General features: G+C 48.7%; 1 protein-coding gene across 1 annotated transcript in view; it reads right to left on the reverse strand.

Moving 5' to 3' along the window:
• Positions 1-10,050, reverse strand: part of unc5db (unc-5 netrin receptor Db) — a 29,800-nt gene extending 19,750 nt beyond the window's left edge. Inside the window, exons 1-7 of the mRNA XM_067231025.1 lie at positions 9,730-10,050; positions 9,256-9,359; positions 4,640-4,820; positions 3,318-3,485; positions 2,280-2,444; positions 1,622-1,654; positions 316-501 (exon numbers count right to left, since the gene is read on the reverse strand). Of these exons, the coding sequence (XP_067087126.1) occupies positions 316-501; positions 1,622-1,654; positions 2,280-2,444; positions 3,318-3,485; positions 4,640-4,820; positions 9,256-9,359; positions 9,730-9,853 (961 nt within the window). The 5' untranslated portion in view covers positions 9,854-10,050. The remainder of the gene's footprint in view (positions 1-315; positions 502-1,621; positions 1,655-2,279; positions 2,445-3,317; positions 3,486-4,639; positions 4,821-9,255; positions 9,360-9,729) is intronic.
• Positions 10,051-12,609: the final 2,559 nt, after the last annotated feature.

Raw genomic sequence — 12,609 nt, forward strand, 5'->3', positions numbered from 1 at the left:
AGTCAAATGTGCGGTCTGTCGTAGGATGGGACGATGTTGTCCGTCAAAGAGGTTTTTATCGCTCCCCCGCGATAACGAAGGGTGATGCCGCGACGCCGCGAGGAGGAGCGGTCCTCTCGCCGATCACGAGAACATAAATCCTCGCCTCGACGTGGACGGCGTGAGCTGTGTCGCTAACAAAGACCATCAATCAGCCGGGGGGGGGGGGGGGGGTTCTGTCTTGACAGGGGGTGGGGGGGGGGGGGTCCTTGACAATATGCGTCTTCTTGGCCTTGTGTGCCACGGGCCATGTCTCCATAAAGCAGCGGCGCTCACCTTGTCGGGTGGTCTTGAAGTTGAACGACTGGAAGCCTCCGGAAAGCGCGGAGGAGTCGATGACGTCCACGCCGTACTCCCTCTGGCTCTTCCTGTACAGCATGAAGGCCACCACCAACGCTGCCATGGCGACAGCTCCCGCCCCGAGACCCGAGTACAACGCCACCTCATTGGAGCCCTCCATGCCTGTCACACAAATACAGCGCTTTCATTGATTCGTCGGGCCGAACGAGAAATTATGTATGTTTCCCAACTCAAAAACAGCAGATGCTAGATTGGAAATTATGGGATGGCAATGACAATGAGAGTGCAGTGGGAAATGTGATGATAGAGTTTAACTAGGGCCGTGCCTTGTTATATTTTGAGAGAATCCTTTTTTTCTTCCATGAGTCCCATGCGTCACTATTTAGCCGAGACAAGAAGGAATGAACATGAGTCTTGCTCCTTTTATCATCCGTACCTAACACACTATAGCACAACTGAGGCAGTGACTGCTGTACCTACATTCAGACCCGCTAGTATATACACAACAGACCTAATGGACATCCACTTAAACGGATCACGGTGGAACACCCAAAGGTCACAACTGGTGTCCGTCACCAAGAAGAAGCAAACGATTTCAAAATATCCCCCCATTAGCCCGACTGCAAACCCAGATGTTCCGTCGCTTCCCTCAAGCGCTCCTAATTGAATGTTAGGCGCCTGGTGGCGTACAGCAGCAGCCAGGACGTCAGACCGGCGTCGAGTCTCAGGGAAGCGTCAGCCTGATGGGCTCTCGTTAAGCAAACCGGCGGAGCTAGCCAAGTTAGCACCTGACAATCATTTCCGAGGTGCAAGGGTGAACGTGCGCCGAAGAACCCCTCGGGATCCGCCAGGGGAACGGGAGGACATGGCTCCCAATGGGTCAAATGAGCTCATTTGCAATGATTACACTCCATTAATTAACACGCACAACGTAGCACATGTTCACTTGTCACTACCGATCCATCTCCCGGCCACGTTTCAAAGTGAAGACGTATCACTGTGTCACTCGAGAAGCGTGCACGAGGGGCTGAATAATGTGACGTGGGAGCTTCTCAGTTATTCAGGGAGAACCACGGGAGGTCGGGTAATGAGATGAATAAGCGCGTCGCTACTGCGAGGGACCTAGAACCCGTCGACGTTCTCGGCGGTGCCAATTCGGTTGCCGACGTCGTTCACCGCGGCGTCGTTCCCTGTCTTTCCCGTCTCCCACCTCAGGCAGCTTCAGGTGGCTAGGGGGTTGCGCCGTGCGTATACACAGAGATAAACAAGAAGCACAACTCACTTTGAGGTTTTACGTCATGCAGCAGCTTTCGATCTGCAAAGACAGAGAGACAGATGGAGGGAGAGGAAGAGAAAGAGAGAGAGGTGATTACAAATTCAAGGCCCCGAGCGAGATAGCCAGAGGACTCTCTGAAGCCGCTAATGCGGCGACGCCCGCTGAGCGTGGCAACAGACTGCCCTGATAACGATGTGAGACATGGAAAGGACTGGCAAAGGGGCAGACTGGCAAATGGGGCAGAAAAACAATGTGGATGATTACTCCTTACGTCTTCACAAAGTGGACAGAAAATTGGAAAGTGATTCTTCAAAAACAGCTACCTGGCAACAATCTACCCGTTCCCGAATTATAATTTGAGACACAGTACCTGGATAATAATTTCTCAGTAAGCAATTTTCTTATTCATATGTTTCTCAGTGAAAGCTTCTATTGAACAGTACCTGCTTTGTAATACATCATTGACTCCATTCTAAGTAGCAGTGATTGTGTGACAAGGTTTTGATTGAAAAACTGAAAATCGAATTGTTCTCGCGATACAATGACTGATTAATGCGATGCCTCTGAGAATGAGGGAGAAAGAGTTGATGAAAGAAAAATGATGAGTGCAAAAGGCTCCCCTCCCCCCCCCTCCCCGTTCCGACCGACCGAATGGGGTCCTTACTCTGTGTACACATTCCTCCGGTGCAGTTTTCGGTGGTTTCGCTGTCGCCTTCGCACATCTTGCCCCTGTTCCTGGGCGCTGGAGCGTCGCACTCTCTCCTCCGCTGCCTGTCACACTGGCTACTGCACCTCGTCCACTCGCTCCATTCCTCCCAGCCTCCGTCTACTGCACAGACACACACACACACACAGCACAGCGGGTGAGGCGTCGACCCGTCTTGGAGAGTGTTGGCTGCACATTAACCCACAGCCCGGTTCACATAACAGGGATCTGAGAGTGGGATCTGGAAGGTTCACGTTGTTCGGGCTCAGGGTCCCTTCTGTCATGTGTGTCATTCGATCTAAAGGGGAACTCATCATGCTTAGCTTAACAAATATTGGGAGGGCCATATGGTGCCAGAGCATTTCTTGGCAGCTCTTTGCGACGGAGCATAATCCGTTTCGGCAAGCTCAGAGAAGGCAATATCTTTTGTGATGTTCCGCGAGTTCGATGAGCAGTCGTTCACAGTTTCTTCGCAGCTAATTTAAATGCAAATGATGTGTTTATACTGTGGCGGAGAATATCGAGTGTTAGGGGTTGACCATGTTAGAGCATACATATTGTGCCACGCACAAGATAGCTTCTACACTGCAATGTGATGTTCTTCCTATTGTGATTGGCTCCGGAACAGAAGCTATTCAGACTGACTGACTGAACTCTCGCTGAAAGAAATGAGGACTACAGCCACAGAAAAATACATTCTGGCGAAAAAGTAGTGAAGCACCTCAGGTCTGAGGACTAAAGTAAACATGCAGCAGTATTCACCACATAAAACACTATACAATAGGGAATGTATGTAACAATATAATGCAAATAAAACATATCTGATTGCTGGATTTTGGGGGGTATTTGTCCTGGAAAGCATTGTGTTCAACAGCTGTGTCTGCATGTGTGTGTGTGCATGTGCGCGTGTGTACGTGTGCATGCATGTGGGTGTGCATGCATGTGTGTGTGCGCGCGCATGTGTGTGTCCGTGCGTGTGCATGAGAGTGTTCGGACCTGGGCACGGGGCATTGCAGGTGATCTTCTGTACGGACATGCCCTCGCAGAACGCCCCCCCGTTGAGAGGGGCGGGATTGGTGCAGGTGCGAGAGCGCTTCTGCACGCCCCGCCCACAGGCCGCATTACAGGAGGACCACTCTGTCCACAGAGACCATCCTCCATTCACTGGGGGGGAGGAGACAGAGAGAGACAGGAAGACCGAGACAGAGACAAATAAATATAAACAGACAGAGAGAGAGAGAGACAGAGACGGACAGAGAGAGAGAGAGAGAAAGAAAAAAGAGAGACAGATAGACAGAGATAGAGACAGAGAGAGACAGACAGAGAGAGACAGAGAGACAGACAGAGAGAGAGAGACAGAGGGACAGACAGAGGGAGAGAGACAGACAGAGGGAGAGAGAGAGAGACAGAGAGACAGACAGAGGGAGAGAGAGAGACAGAGAGACAGACAGAGAGAGACAGAGAGACAGATAGAGGGAGAGACACAGAAACAGACAGAGTGAGAGAGAGACAGAGAGACAGACAGACAGACAGAGGGAGAGAGAGACAGAGAGACAGACAGAGGGAGAGAGAGAGACAGAGAGAGGGAGAGAGACGGAGATGAGAACAGATTAGGCCCTTCAGAATTCCAGCAGAGTTAACTACACAGGCAACAATCTCCAGTTATTAATGATTAAGCATGCTCAAGAGAGCCACCACAGCCCGCAATGGCTTTAACGCGTTGAGTGCAGTGTGTTAAATAGAAACACATGTCCACGACTCTTTCACTAATTGCTGGTTCAATATTCGAAGCACTGAGACAGACACAGAAAACCAGTCCCTAAGGCCGAATAGCTGGGCTTGGTCATGTGGGAGGACGTGCCCAAGGACAGGCTGGAGAAATAGAGGCGTTAGACCTGTCGAGAAGTAAACAACACAACTGCCTCGACTTGTTGTTCAGCCCGCTCAATGATTTGTCTGCAAGTGTACGGAGGCTAAATGTTTGTGAATGCTAGCCGCGCTCGCGAGACGCATACCTCCAAGGCCTTTGTGCCAAATGAATATTTGATGAGCAACACTCCTTTAAATGAGATTAAGACACAGTAGCTTATTCCCTTTCATAAAGTACACATTGATTTGGAATGCGAGCCAGACAATTGACCGTTTTAAATAATGCATTCTTCTAAACAAAGGGAAACATCATTCAGCACAAATAGAAAAGCTCAATGGAAGGTCTCTTAATCACTGGTGCTTGGGCACGGCACACAAAACAAGCATAAATAGTATTACGGATGAAAGGGGACATTCCATGGGTTGGGGGGGGGGGGGGGCAGTCTCACCGAACACCACCACGGTGGCGGTCGCGCTTCGCCGCTTCGCCACGATGTTGCTGGCGAAGCAGGTGTAGTTCCCCGAGTCAGACAGGCGCGCCTCGCTGACGATCAGGTTGTGGTCGGCCCGCGTGTCGATGTTGTCGTCCGTCAGGGAGCTCAACAGCTCCTCGTTCTTCAACCACTGCACCTGAAGCAGACAGAGAGACAGAGAGACAGAGAGACAGAGAGAGAGAGAGAGAGAGAGAGAGAGAGAGAGACAGAGAGAGAGAGAGAGAGAGAGAGAGAGAGAGAGAGAGAGAGAGAGAGAGAGAGAGAGAGAGAGACAGACAGAGAGAGAGAGAGAGAGAGAGACAGAGACAATTTTGGCAATGCTGCTCAACCCGAACTGTCATGCCAATAAAGCATTCTGAACTGACAGAGAGAGAGAAAGAGAGAGAGAGGCAGGTTTCGAAACACTAGCAACCACAGCGACTCCCATCCGACCACAGCACCGTGTAAAACATGCAAGATCGGCAGCGTGGGTCGCCCCTGCATCGCTCAGACCTTTCAACCGCTGACCACGGTGACCTCAGACGTCCACACGGTTACATGACACACAACCACAAGCATTAGGCAGTCAGGAGATCGCCCGTGAGCAATTACCAGTAACAGACATGGGGAGGAAAGCGAATTATGAATTACAAACTTAGTGATGCTTTACTGCTCCTACCGGGGTACAAGGAGCTGCCTCACTGCTTTTGCAAATTGGAGTCACTCTGTGGCAGAATGGGCTGGGCTGACAGATTTACAAGGGGGTTTTGCAGACACCCTTGCAAAGTAAACGCATGCATTGTGTCCTGTGTACCGAAAGCATTAAGGAGAGCACTTGAACACGCACACGCACATACTCACACAGGCCCAATATGATAGGTTATCATCATATTAGGTTCGTCAGTCACAAAAAAAAGGTTCTTCATAACATTGTGAGGATCTTTGTCCGGTCACCATTTTCTCATTAAGAAAGCATGTATTCATACTATAGCCTGACTCGTCTCATTTACAGTTGATCGTGGTCTGGGTGTATCCTTCTGATTTACAGAGAGACAACAAGAGTCTGGAAGTGGTACGTTTTACTGTTTTCTTATCCAATTTCCTGTCGACTTCAAACGGTTGCCCGAGGAGTCCTCCCCAAAATTAAAGACACCCTTTAGTGGGGGTGGGCATCAGAGATCAGTGTTGAGCGATAAGAGAGGACAGACTGGGGACTGACTCTAATTTCTCATGATTAAACCAATCTGTCACTGGATGGGAGCCGACAGGGCAACACAACTGGCACGAGAGTGTTTTCCCCCCTTTATGTATGTATTTCCATTTCATCTGGGGAAATTTGCAAGTTGAAAGAGGCAATTAACACGTGGCACAAAGGCAGGCCTCTCCTTTCTGTGGTTGGACCTGCTCGACATTCTGGGGCTGTCGCCGGTAACAGCCTTAGGGTAATGATGAAAAGATTCACAGAGCAGAAAGGGATGGATGGAGAGAGGGAGAGAGAGAGAGAAAGAGAGAGGAAGAATGAAGAAGAAAAAAACACAGGGACAAATACAAATTAGCCCAGTGAATGTGTGGCGGAGGATGTGAGAAATGAATCGCCTAATTGGCACATTTGTTTCAATTAGGAGACAGTCATCAGTGTCAGACTTGACGGAGGGGTTTCCGAGCCCGGGTGGGAGGGGGGGGGTGGGGGGCGTGATTTCATTATGAGAGACGCTGAAGTGCCCTGAAGGTCACCTCCTCAAGCCCAGTCTACGGGCGACGTCCTCTGATCTTCTGGCCGGGTCAGACAGGAGCTGACGTCCCAAGCTGCTGGTCTGATGAGATGTTGCTAAGAAACGTGTGGGCCGAGGGGGCCGAGGGCCAATTAGAAGAAGGAGAAGCGAGGCATCCAGTTACACCGGCTGCCATTATAAAGACTTACGAGGTGTAAAGAGATGAAGATCAATCAACCCCCACCCCCCCCCCCACCCCCCCCCCCCCCACACACACACAAAACAAAAAAGAAGAATTAAACAACCTTGCTAGCTTCTGCTCATGTCTCTAACCCTTCCCTCTCCTGGGAAATGTAGTTTCAAGGTGATGTTCTTCACACCGTTCACTACAGAGCTATACTGGGAAAGCCAAAGATATGCTGAGTCAAGCCTATGTCTCTGAAGGATTGCAGTGTGTATGTTAGAAGTGAACCCCCTTTAGCCAGCGGAGCAGAGGAAACACAAAGGACACACATTCAGGTCGCCAGTGGCACCGTTGGTGTGTGGGAAGGATATCTTTTTTTAATTGCTCTGCACCTCATCAGGGCATCCACTCAAGGGTTTCTCCAACAAGCACATGCCCTACCCCCCCCCCCCCCCCCCCCACACGCAAACAGTTCAATCAAGAGACTTTGAAGTCAGCACGCTTTCGGCGCGTTGATATCAGTGGGAGACCCTGAGGCGCGGGGCTGTGACAGGGCTACTTCCAACCTCCCTTTGCATTACCGCACTCGGGAGGTTAATCAAAAAAGGTACAGGGACACAAAGCGGGTCCGTGTCGCCCGGGCCGCCTCCCTGTAGCTTTCCGAGTGCCACCTCCACCACCCCGCACCCCCTGAGCTATTTGTCGGCGCATTACTATTCCACCCAGATCTGTCTTATCTTAGGGAAATAAATAGGGGGAGCTCCTTGCTCCTAGCCAGGTTGGGGAGTGTAATTGCTTGGCTTGATGATGAAGCTCATCATCTGCTCTCTGGGAGATTTGCTCTGACCTGGGAGAAAATCACAGGCGGCAGGCGAGGGTGTTGCACTGGAGGAGTGTGGAAGGGTGGAACTGTGTAAACGGCTGTACACTTTAGTGTTATCTGAGTGTGAGATGGCTTTATGGCCGGGCCACGACACAGAAGAAAACAATGGGGAATTGTTATCAATAAAGCACGCTTTCCATTTCAAACGAACTTCAAGGAAAGAAGATCTAATATGCTAACACATGCTAAATGTCCTTAGGTTTATTTTTATTTTTGCGTGTCAAGGCCTAGGATTCCTCTGAGTAAAATCCACCAAACACATTTTACATTTTGGGGTATCACTTCTGTGAGCTTACAGTTTATGGCTGTTCAATTCACACGTTCAGAGAAACCTATAATGCAGCTTATTATGCAAAGTTCCCTCAAACTCCTAACCCTACATTCACACTTCCTAAAATCTGTGAAATAGCATTCAGAAATAGCATTCAGAAAGCTGTAAATGGCCCTTAATCACACATTGAGTGTGACATCCTGCTCTAATAGCTTACATATCACCATGCGTTGATTGTAATTCTGTGTAGACAAAACACTATACAAGTAGTCTACAGTACTTAGTATGAAAACAGAACACGTATACAGATCAGTAAAAGTATACGTTTGTGTATAGTTTACCATGACGGATGGATCAAATGATCTCACTTCCTTCTAACCTTTCCTTTCATTAGAATTGGGTTTGCTGCAGTTAATAAAATCCAAAACATCTTATTAAGACGAATACTGGTACGCTATTTGCTGCAGCACATTGAACACACCAGCATTGCTGTAAAACATATGCAGATATGTATTTTCCACAAGAACCAAATAAAAGGTAACGGCAAAGTGATTTCAAAACTGAATATCAGCATTTCTCCCACAGCCATACTTTCAGCATGCAACCTGTCTCCGAAAGAGGAGAGGAGAACCACTCAAGAGTGTCACACTGAGGCTTAGAGAACGCGACGCAAAATTGATCCAATTCGGAGCGATTCAAGTCTCGTTAGCTTGCCACAACATCATTGCTGACGGGGGGGAGAATTTCCGAATGCGTTCCCTCTGAGAAATGTTTACCACGCATCAAAACCACCAACTCCACAACCACCAACTATTAGCAATGAGAGTTAGCATCCATCCTGCTCATCCGACTGAAACCAGGCTTGGGAGAGAAAAAAATAGCACATACCGCCTCCACCATCATCACTACCACCACCACCTCAACTCGCAGCTACAATTTCAATATTTCATGGAGGAGGTGCTTTGGAATTGACTGGCTAGCAGGTGCCTGCCTGGTTCCTTACATTATTCACTACATCTCTGCTGGCTGGGCTCATTTGTGTTGACAAAAGTCTATACTAGTTATGGTGTGTTTTCCTGTGTTTGACGCCCTGTTCTGTTTCCACTGGTGAATTCAAGAGACCCCCAGTGGACATCTTCGCTCCATCTTCGAGCGGAATCATTTACAACCTCACAGGGGTCATCCACAAAATCAGCTTAAAACACACACTACCGCAGTGAGGAGTTATCCGCACTGATTATCAACGTACAAGAATGAGCTCCTTATTGATTTCAGTAGCTCGCGAGCTTAATTATTAATGCGGAGCCAAACACAGCTAAGGGCAAATTGTTAAGGGTGCAAAGTAAATATACAGGACAAAGTTTTTGTAAAAGCACTTGAGTGGAAAGCTCAATATAGAATAGTATATGAGTTCAGAGTCCTCCAAGGAAAGCTCTCTCACTCTCACCCATAGCTGAATCTCCCTCTCTCTCTCTATGTGTTGGAGGCCTGTTAGGGGCCTGGAGGGAGGGGGGTGAGGGAGGGGGGGGGGGAGGGTTTTACCTCTGCCGTAGGCACTCCCTCTGGGGGTCGGCAGTGAAGAACGATCATCCCTTTGATTGGCACTTCCTTCCCCTGGGGGTCCTGCTCAAAGCTCTTCCTGAGGTCTGTTTTGGAAGACAAGAGCCAGAAGTCAGTTCCCGCGGGCCCCGGTCGGCCGGACCTGGTCAGCCCCCCTCTCCAGGCTCACCGCTCCCCCTCCATCTAGCCAAGCCGCACCCGGGTTAGCAGCAGGATTCATTACACGGTACAGCTGATAAGGCTCTCTGTCGCACCTCCTTCTGCCAATGGGATCGTTTGGATTGAGTTTACTCGTTTGTTTACCGCTAGACTGTTTGAATTAGCGTAGAGTGCATGCTGGGAAATGATGACATCCGACTAAGCAACTCTTTCCCGTGCTTCTCTGGTGCTGCAATGGCAGCCAGTGTGATGGTGTGTGTCGCCCTGCGCTAACAGCGGTTGGCTGGCCGTACTCACAGGCGATGCGCACGGTGGCCTTGCGGCTCTTGGAGGTCCCCAGGTGGCTCCAGGCCACACAAAGACACCAGTAGTCCTCCGGGCCGTGGAAGTCCTCCACCTGCTGCCTGGACACGTTGATCATCACCTCCCGGACCTTCAACCCTGGAGGGAAGGGAAACACAGAATTGGGTCAAAGTAGGGACAAACCCCAGATTAAATAACACTACCTTTAGAGGCATTGCAAGTTGTTATGACTAAAAGGTCTCAGGGATTAACTGCGGTGTAGTGCGATGTGTGCGGTCCTTTGTTAGGGAACAATTGATTTTTCAAGGGTGTTGACATATTGTTGTAATCAGGTAGAGCCTACAGTAATTCTAGACTTCCCATACTCTCTGCTGGGTGTCGGCAATGTATCAGTAATGAAATGGCCTCGCTCTCTCGGAAGGAATAACACTGTGTGTGTTTTCTGTGCCCAGAGCAGCTAACAAGATAAACAACGTCGCCTCCAACTGTATCTCCCTAATAATCTGGGCTCAGTTTGTGACAAGGCATCACGGCGGACCCGTTTCTATGGCACATGGCGAATCAACAGCGTTGCAGCCCTGTCATATTACGCAACAACGAAACAGCACTCTTGCTAGCAGCGCATTTTTAGAAGAAGCTCATTAAAGCGTGTCTGTACAAAATGGACTTCTTTCAAAATCCTCAGAGTGCCCACACAGTGTAACCCCCCCCCCCCCACACACACACACACACACACACACACGCACACTACATTTCTGCAGACCTGTCACATAGTTTTGGATTGGGCTAAGGCTTCTTTTTTAATCTGAGTCATCGGCTTAGGACCTGTCATGTGTGTATTCTTGCGGCTTTGTGGCGCCTTTTTAGCCTGCAGGCTTCCCATAGCTGGATTAAAAGAGAGATGCAATGTGCTTGTGACCGAAAAAAGGAGCAATCTGGTCCTTTTCATCACACCACACTGTCTTGGCTCTCCTGCACACATGGATAAATAACACTCTAATCTGACATGCTCTCTGCAAGTCAGAAAGCACACTGGCCACACAGTTTGTAGAAGCCTTGCAGAATTCTAAATGAATACCAATTGAAGCGGTGTAACGGCTGTAGGTTCACACTGTTGATCCTGTTGTAGTAGGGAAGAAGAAAGCATTAAACCAGCAGTAAAGAACAGTAAAGAAGTTTATTCAAGCATGTTCGGGTGCTATTGCCATAAAACTGTAACCATATAAAATAATGTGAAAAAGATTTGTATATATTTATACATAATTATCTGAGAGGTCAAAAAAGGACATGTTTTCATTTTCATTTTTCGACCTAAATGTAATCAAGTAGTTCAAAAACAAACAGGTAATGTTGACAGGATTGTATGAGGATAATTTACCAAGCACGGCCAAGGTGTTACATAAAAAAAATCTGACTACAGCCCAGACTTCACAATTTATAAAATGGAGAGTGACACAAACATAATTCATTATGTCCTTGTATATAAATGGCATCTGACAGGGTTTGTGTGTATGGGTGTGTGTATCTACTGTGGAGACAGCATAGAAAATCATGACTAATGACTGCATATAATCTGCCCCCAAAAAAGTGTGTGTGACTAATATGCTAATGCAGGATGGTCCTGTTGACATCTCCCAGCAGAATGGCCCATTTCCTTGACTACTAACCACCCATGACAGGTGGTGGGCCTGGGAGACAGGACAAGACTTCTACTTCATCATCTGCCACCCCTATTTGTTCATAGGAAGAACATTGTTGACAGGGCATATTAAACAAATCCTCCTGGTTTCTCTTGTCTAAACTCAACCTTTTCTTCTCTGTGAGGCTTTCCAAGACCTGACAAAGGAGTCCAAGTCACGTGACGAGGCACTCGTGAAGCCCCAATCATGAGGAGAGAAGGTTACAGTCTGGAAGGGCCGGTGGCAAAAACGACAACGACGAATTAAAGGATTGTGGTGCCGTGAGCTTCATTGGAAGTGCCAAAGCTAGGCTAATCTGGTCTCCCCGATGGCTCTGATCTGTTGCCTTACCACAGCAAAGCTTATCGAGTTGGACAGGAGTGGGACCGTAAGAGGGGGGTGCAAGGGGCGTTTGATCCGTTAACCAACAATTGTTCCTGGCCTGCTCCACTTCCTGCCAGGGAGGGTAAGATTAATCACAATCTTGGTAGACGCCCCTGGCTCTCTGTATTCATCTCTCCAATACAACCATCTGTGTTGTTATGTTGGATATTCATTAGGTCATTATTTGAGAGCGAGAATGTCTGCCGCATGAGGAACATAAGATTAAACAATGAATAAGATCCGGTATGATAAGTACACGTTCCCAATTGTGTCGCTACCTGTATCTTTTAATGTTTCGAAGCACTCCCATCAACCACTGATGACGAGTAGTAACACTTGTCTCGGCTTTCTCCCTGATGAAAAGCCCTTCATTTCTCCCGATAAGGCCCTCCGTTGGTGTGCAGTGACCTAGTGGGCCACTCATGGGGTAAGCCCTCTGAAGTGCATGGCTGTCAGCATCTGCGGCGCACACTTGCATGCTGATAACTCCATGGCGCTTCCTCGTTTCCTGTTAACACGTCCTCCGGTCCTGAGAAAGGCTCCTCACAGGCCCTGTCAACACCTCAACAGGAAGCCATGTCTCCGCTTCCTGCTACACGCTTCAGCACAAAGGGGGGGGCCACAGGGGGCCTAGCCCCTGATCTGGTATGAAAAAAATGAGGACATCTAGAAAGTAATATCAGCCTCGTAGAAATGTGCAGGTCCATAATGAGATACTTGACCTTGATGTTTCTAACAGTACAATTCTTTTATTCATTGTATCAAGGGTACTGTAGCTCCTTTAGGAGTTGAGCCATTGAGGTCAGTGAGT

This window comes from Osmerus mordax, chromosome 28 (genome assembly GCF_038355195.1).
Source record: "Osmerus mordax isolate fOsmMor3 chromosome 28, fOsmMor3.pri, whole genome shotgun sequence".
Classification (NCBI taxonomy): domain Eukaryota; kingdom Metazoa; phylum Chordata; class Actinopteri; order Osmeriformes; family Osmeridae; genus Osmerus; species Osmerus mordax.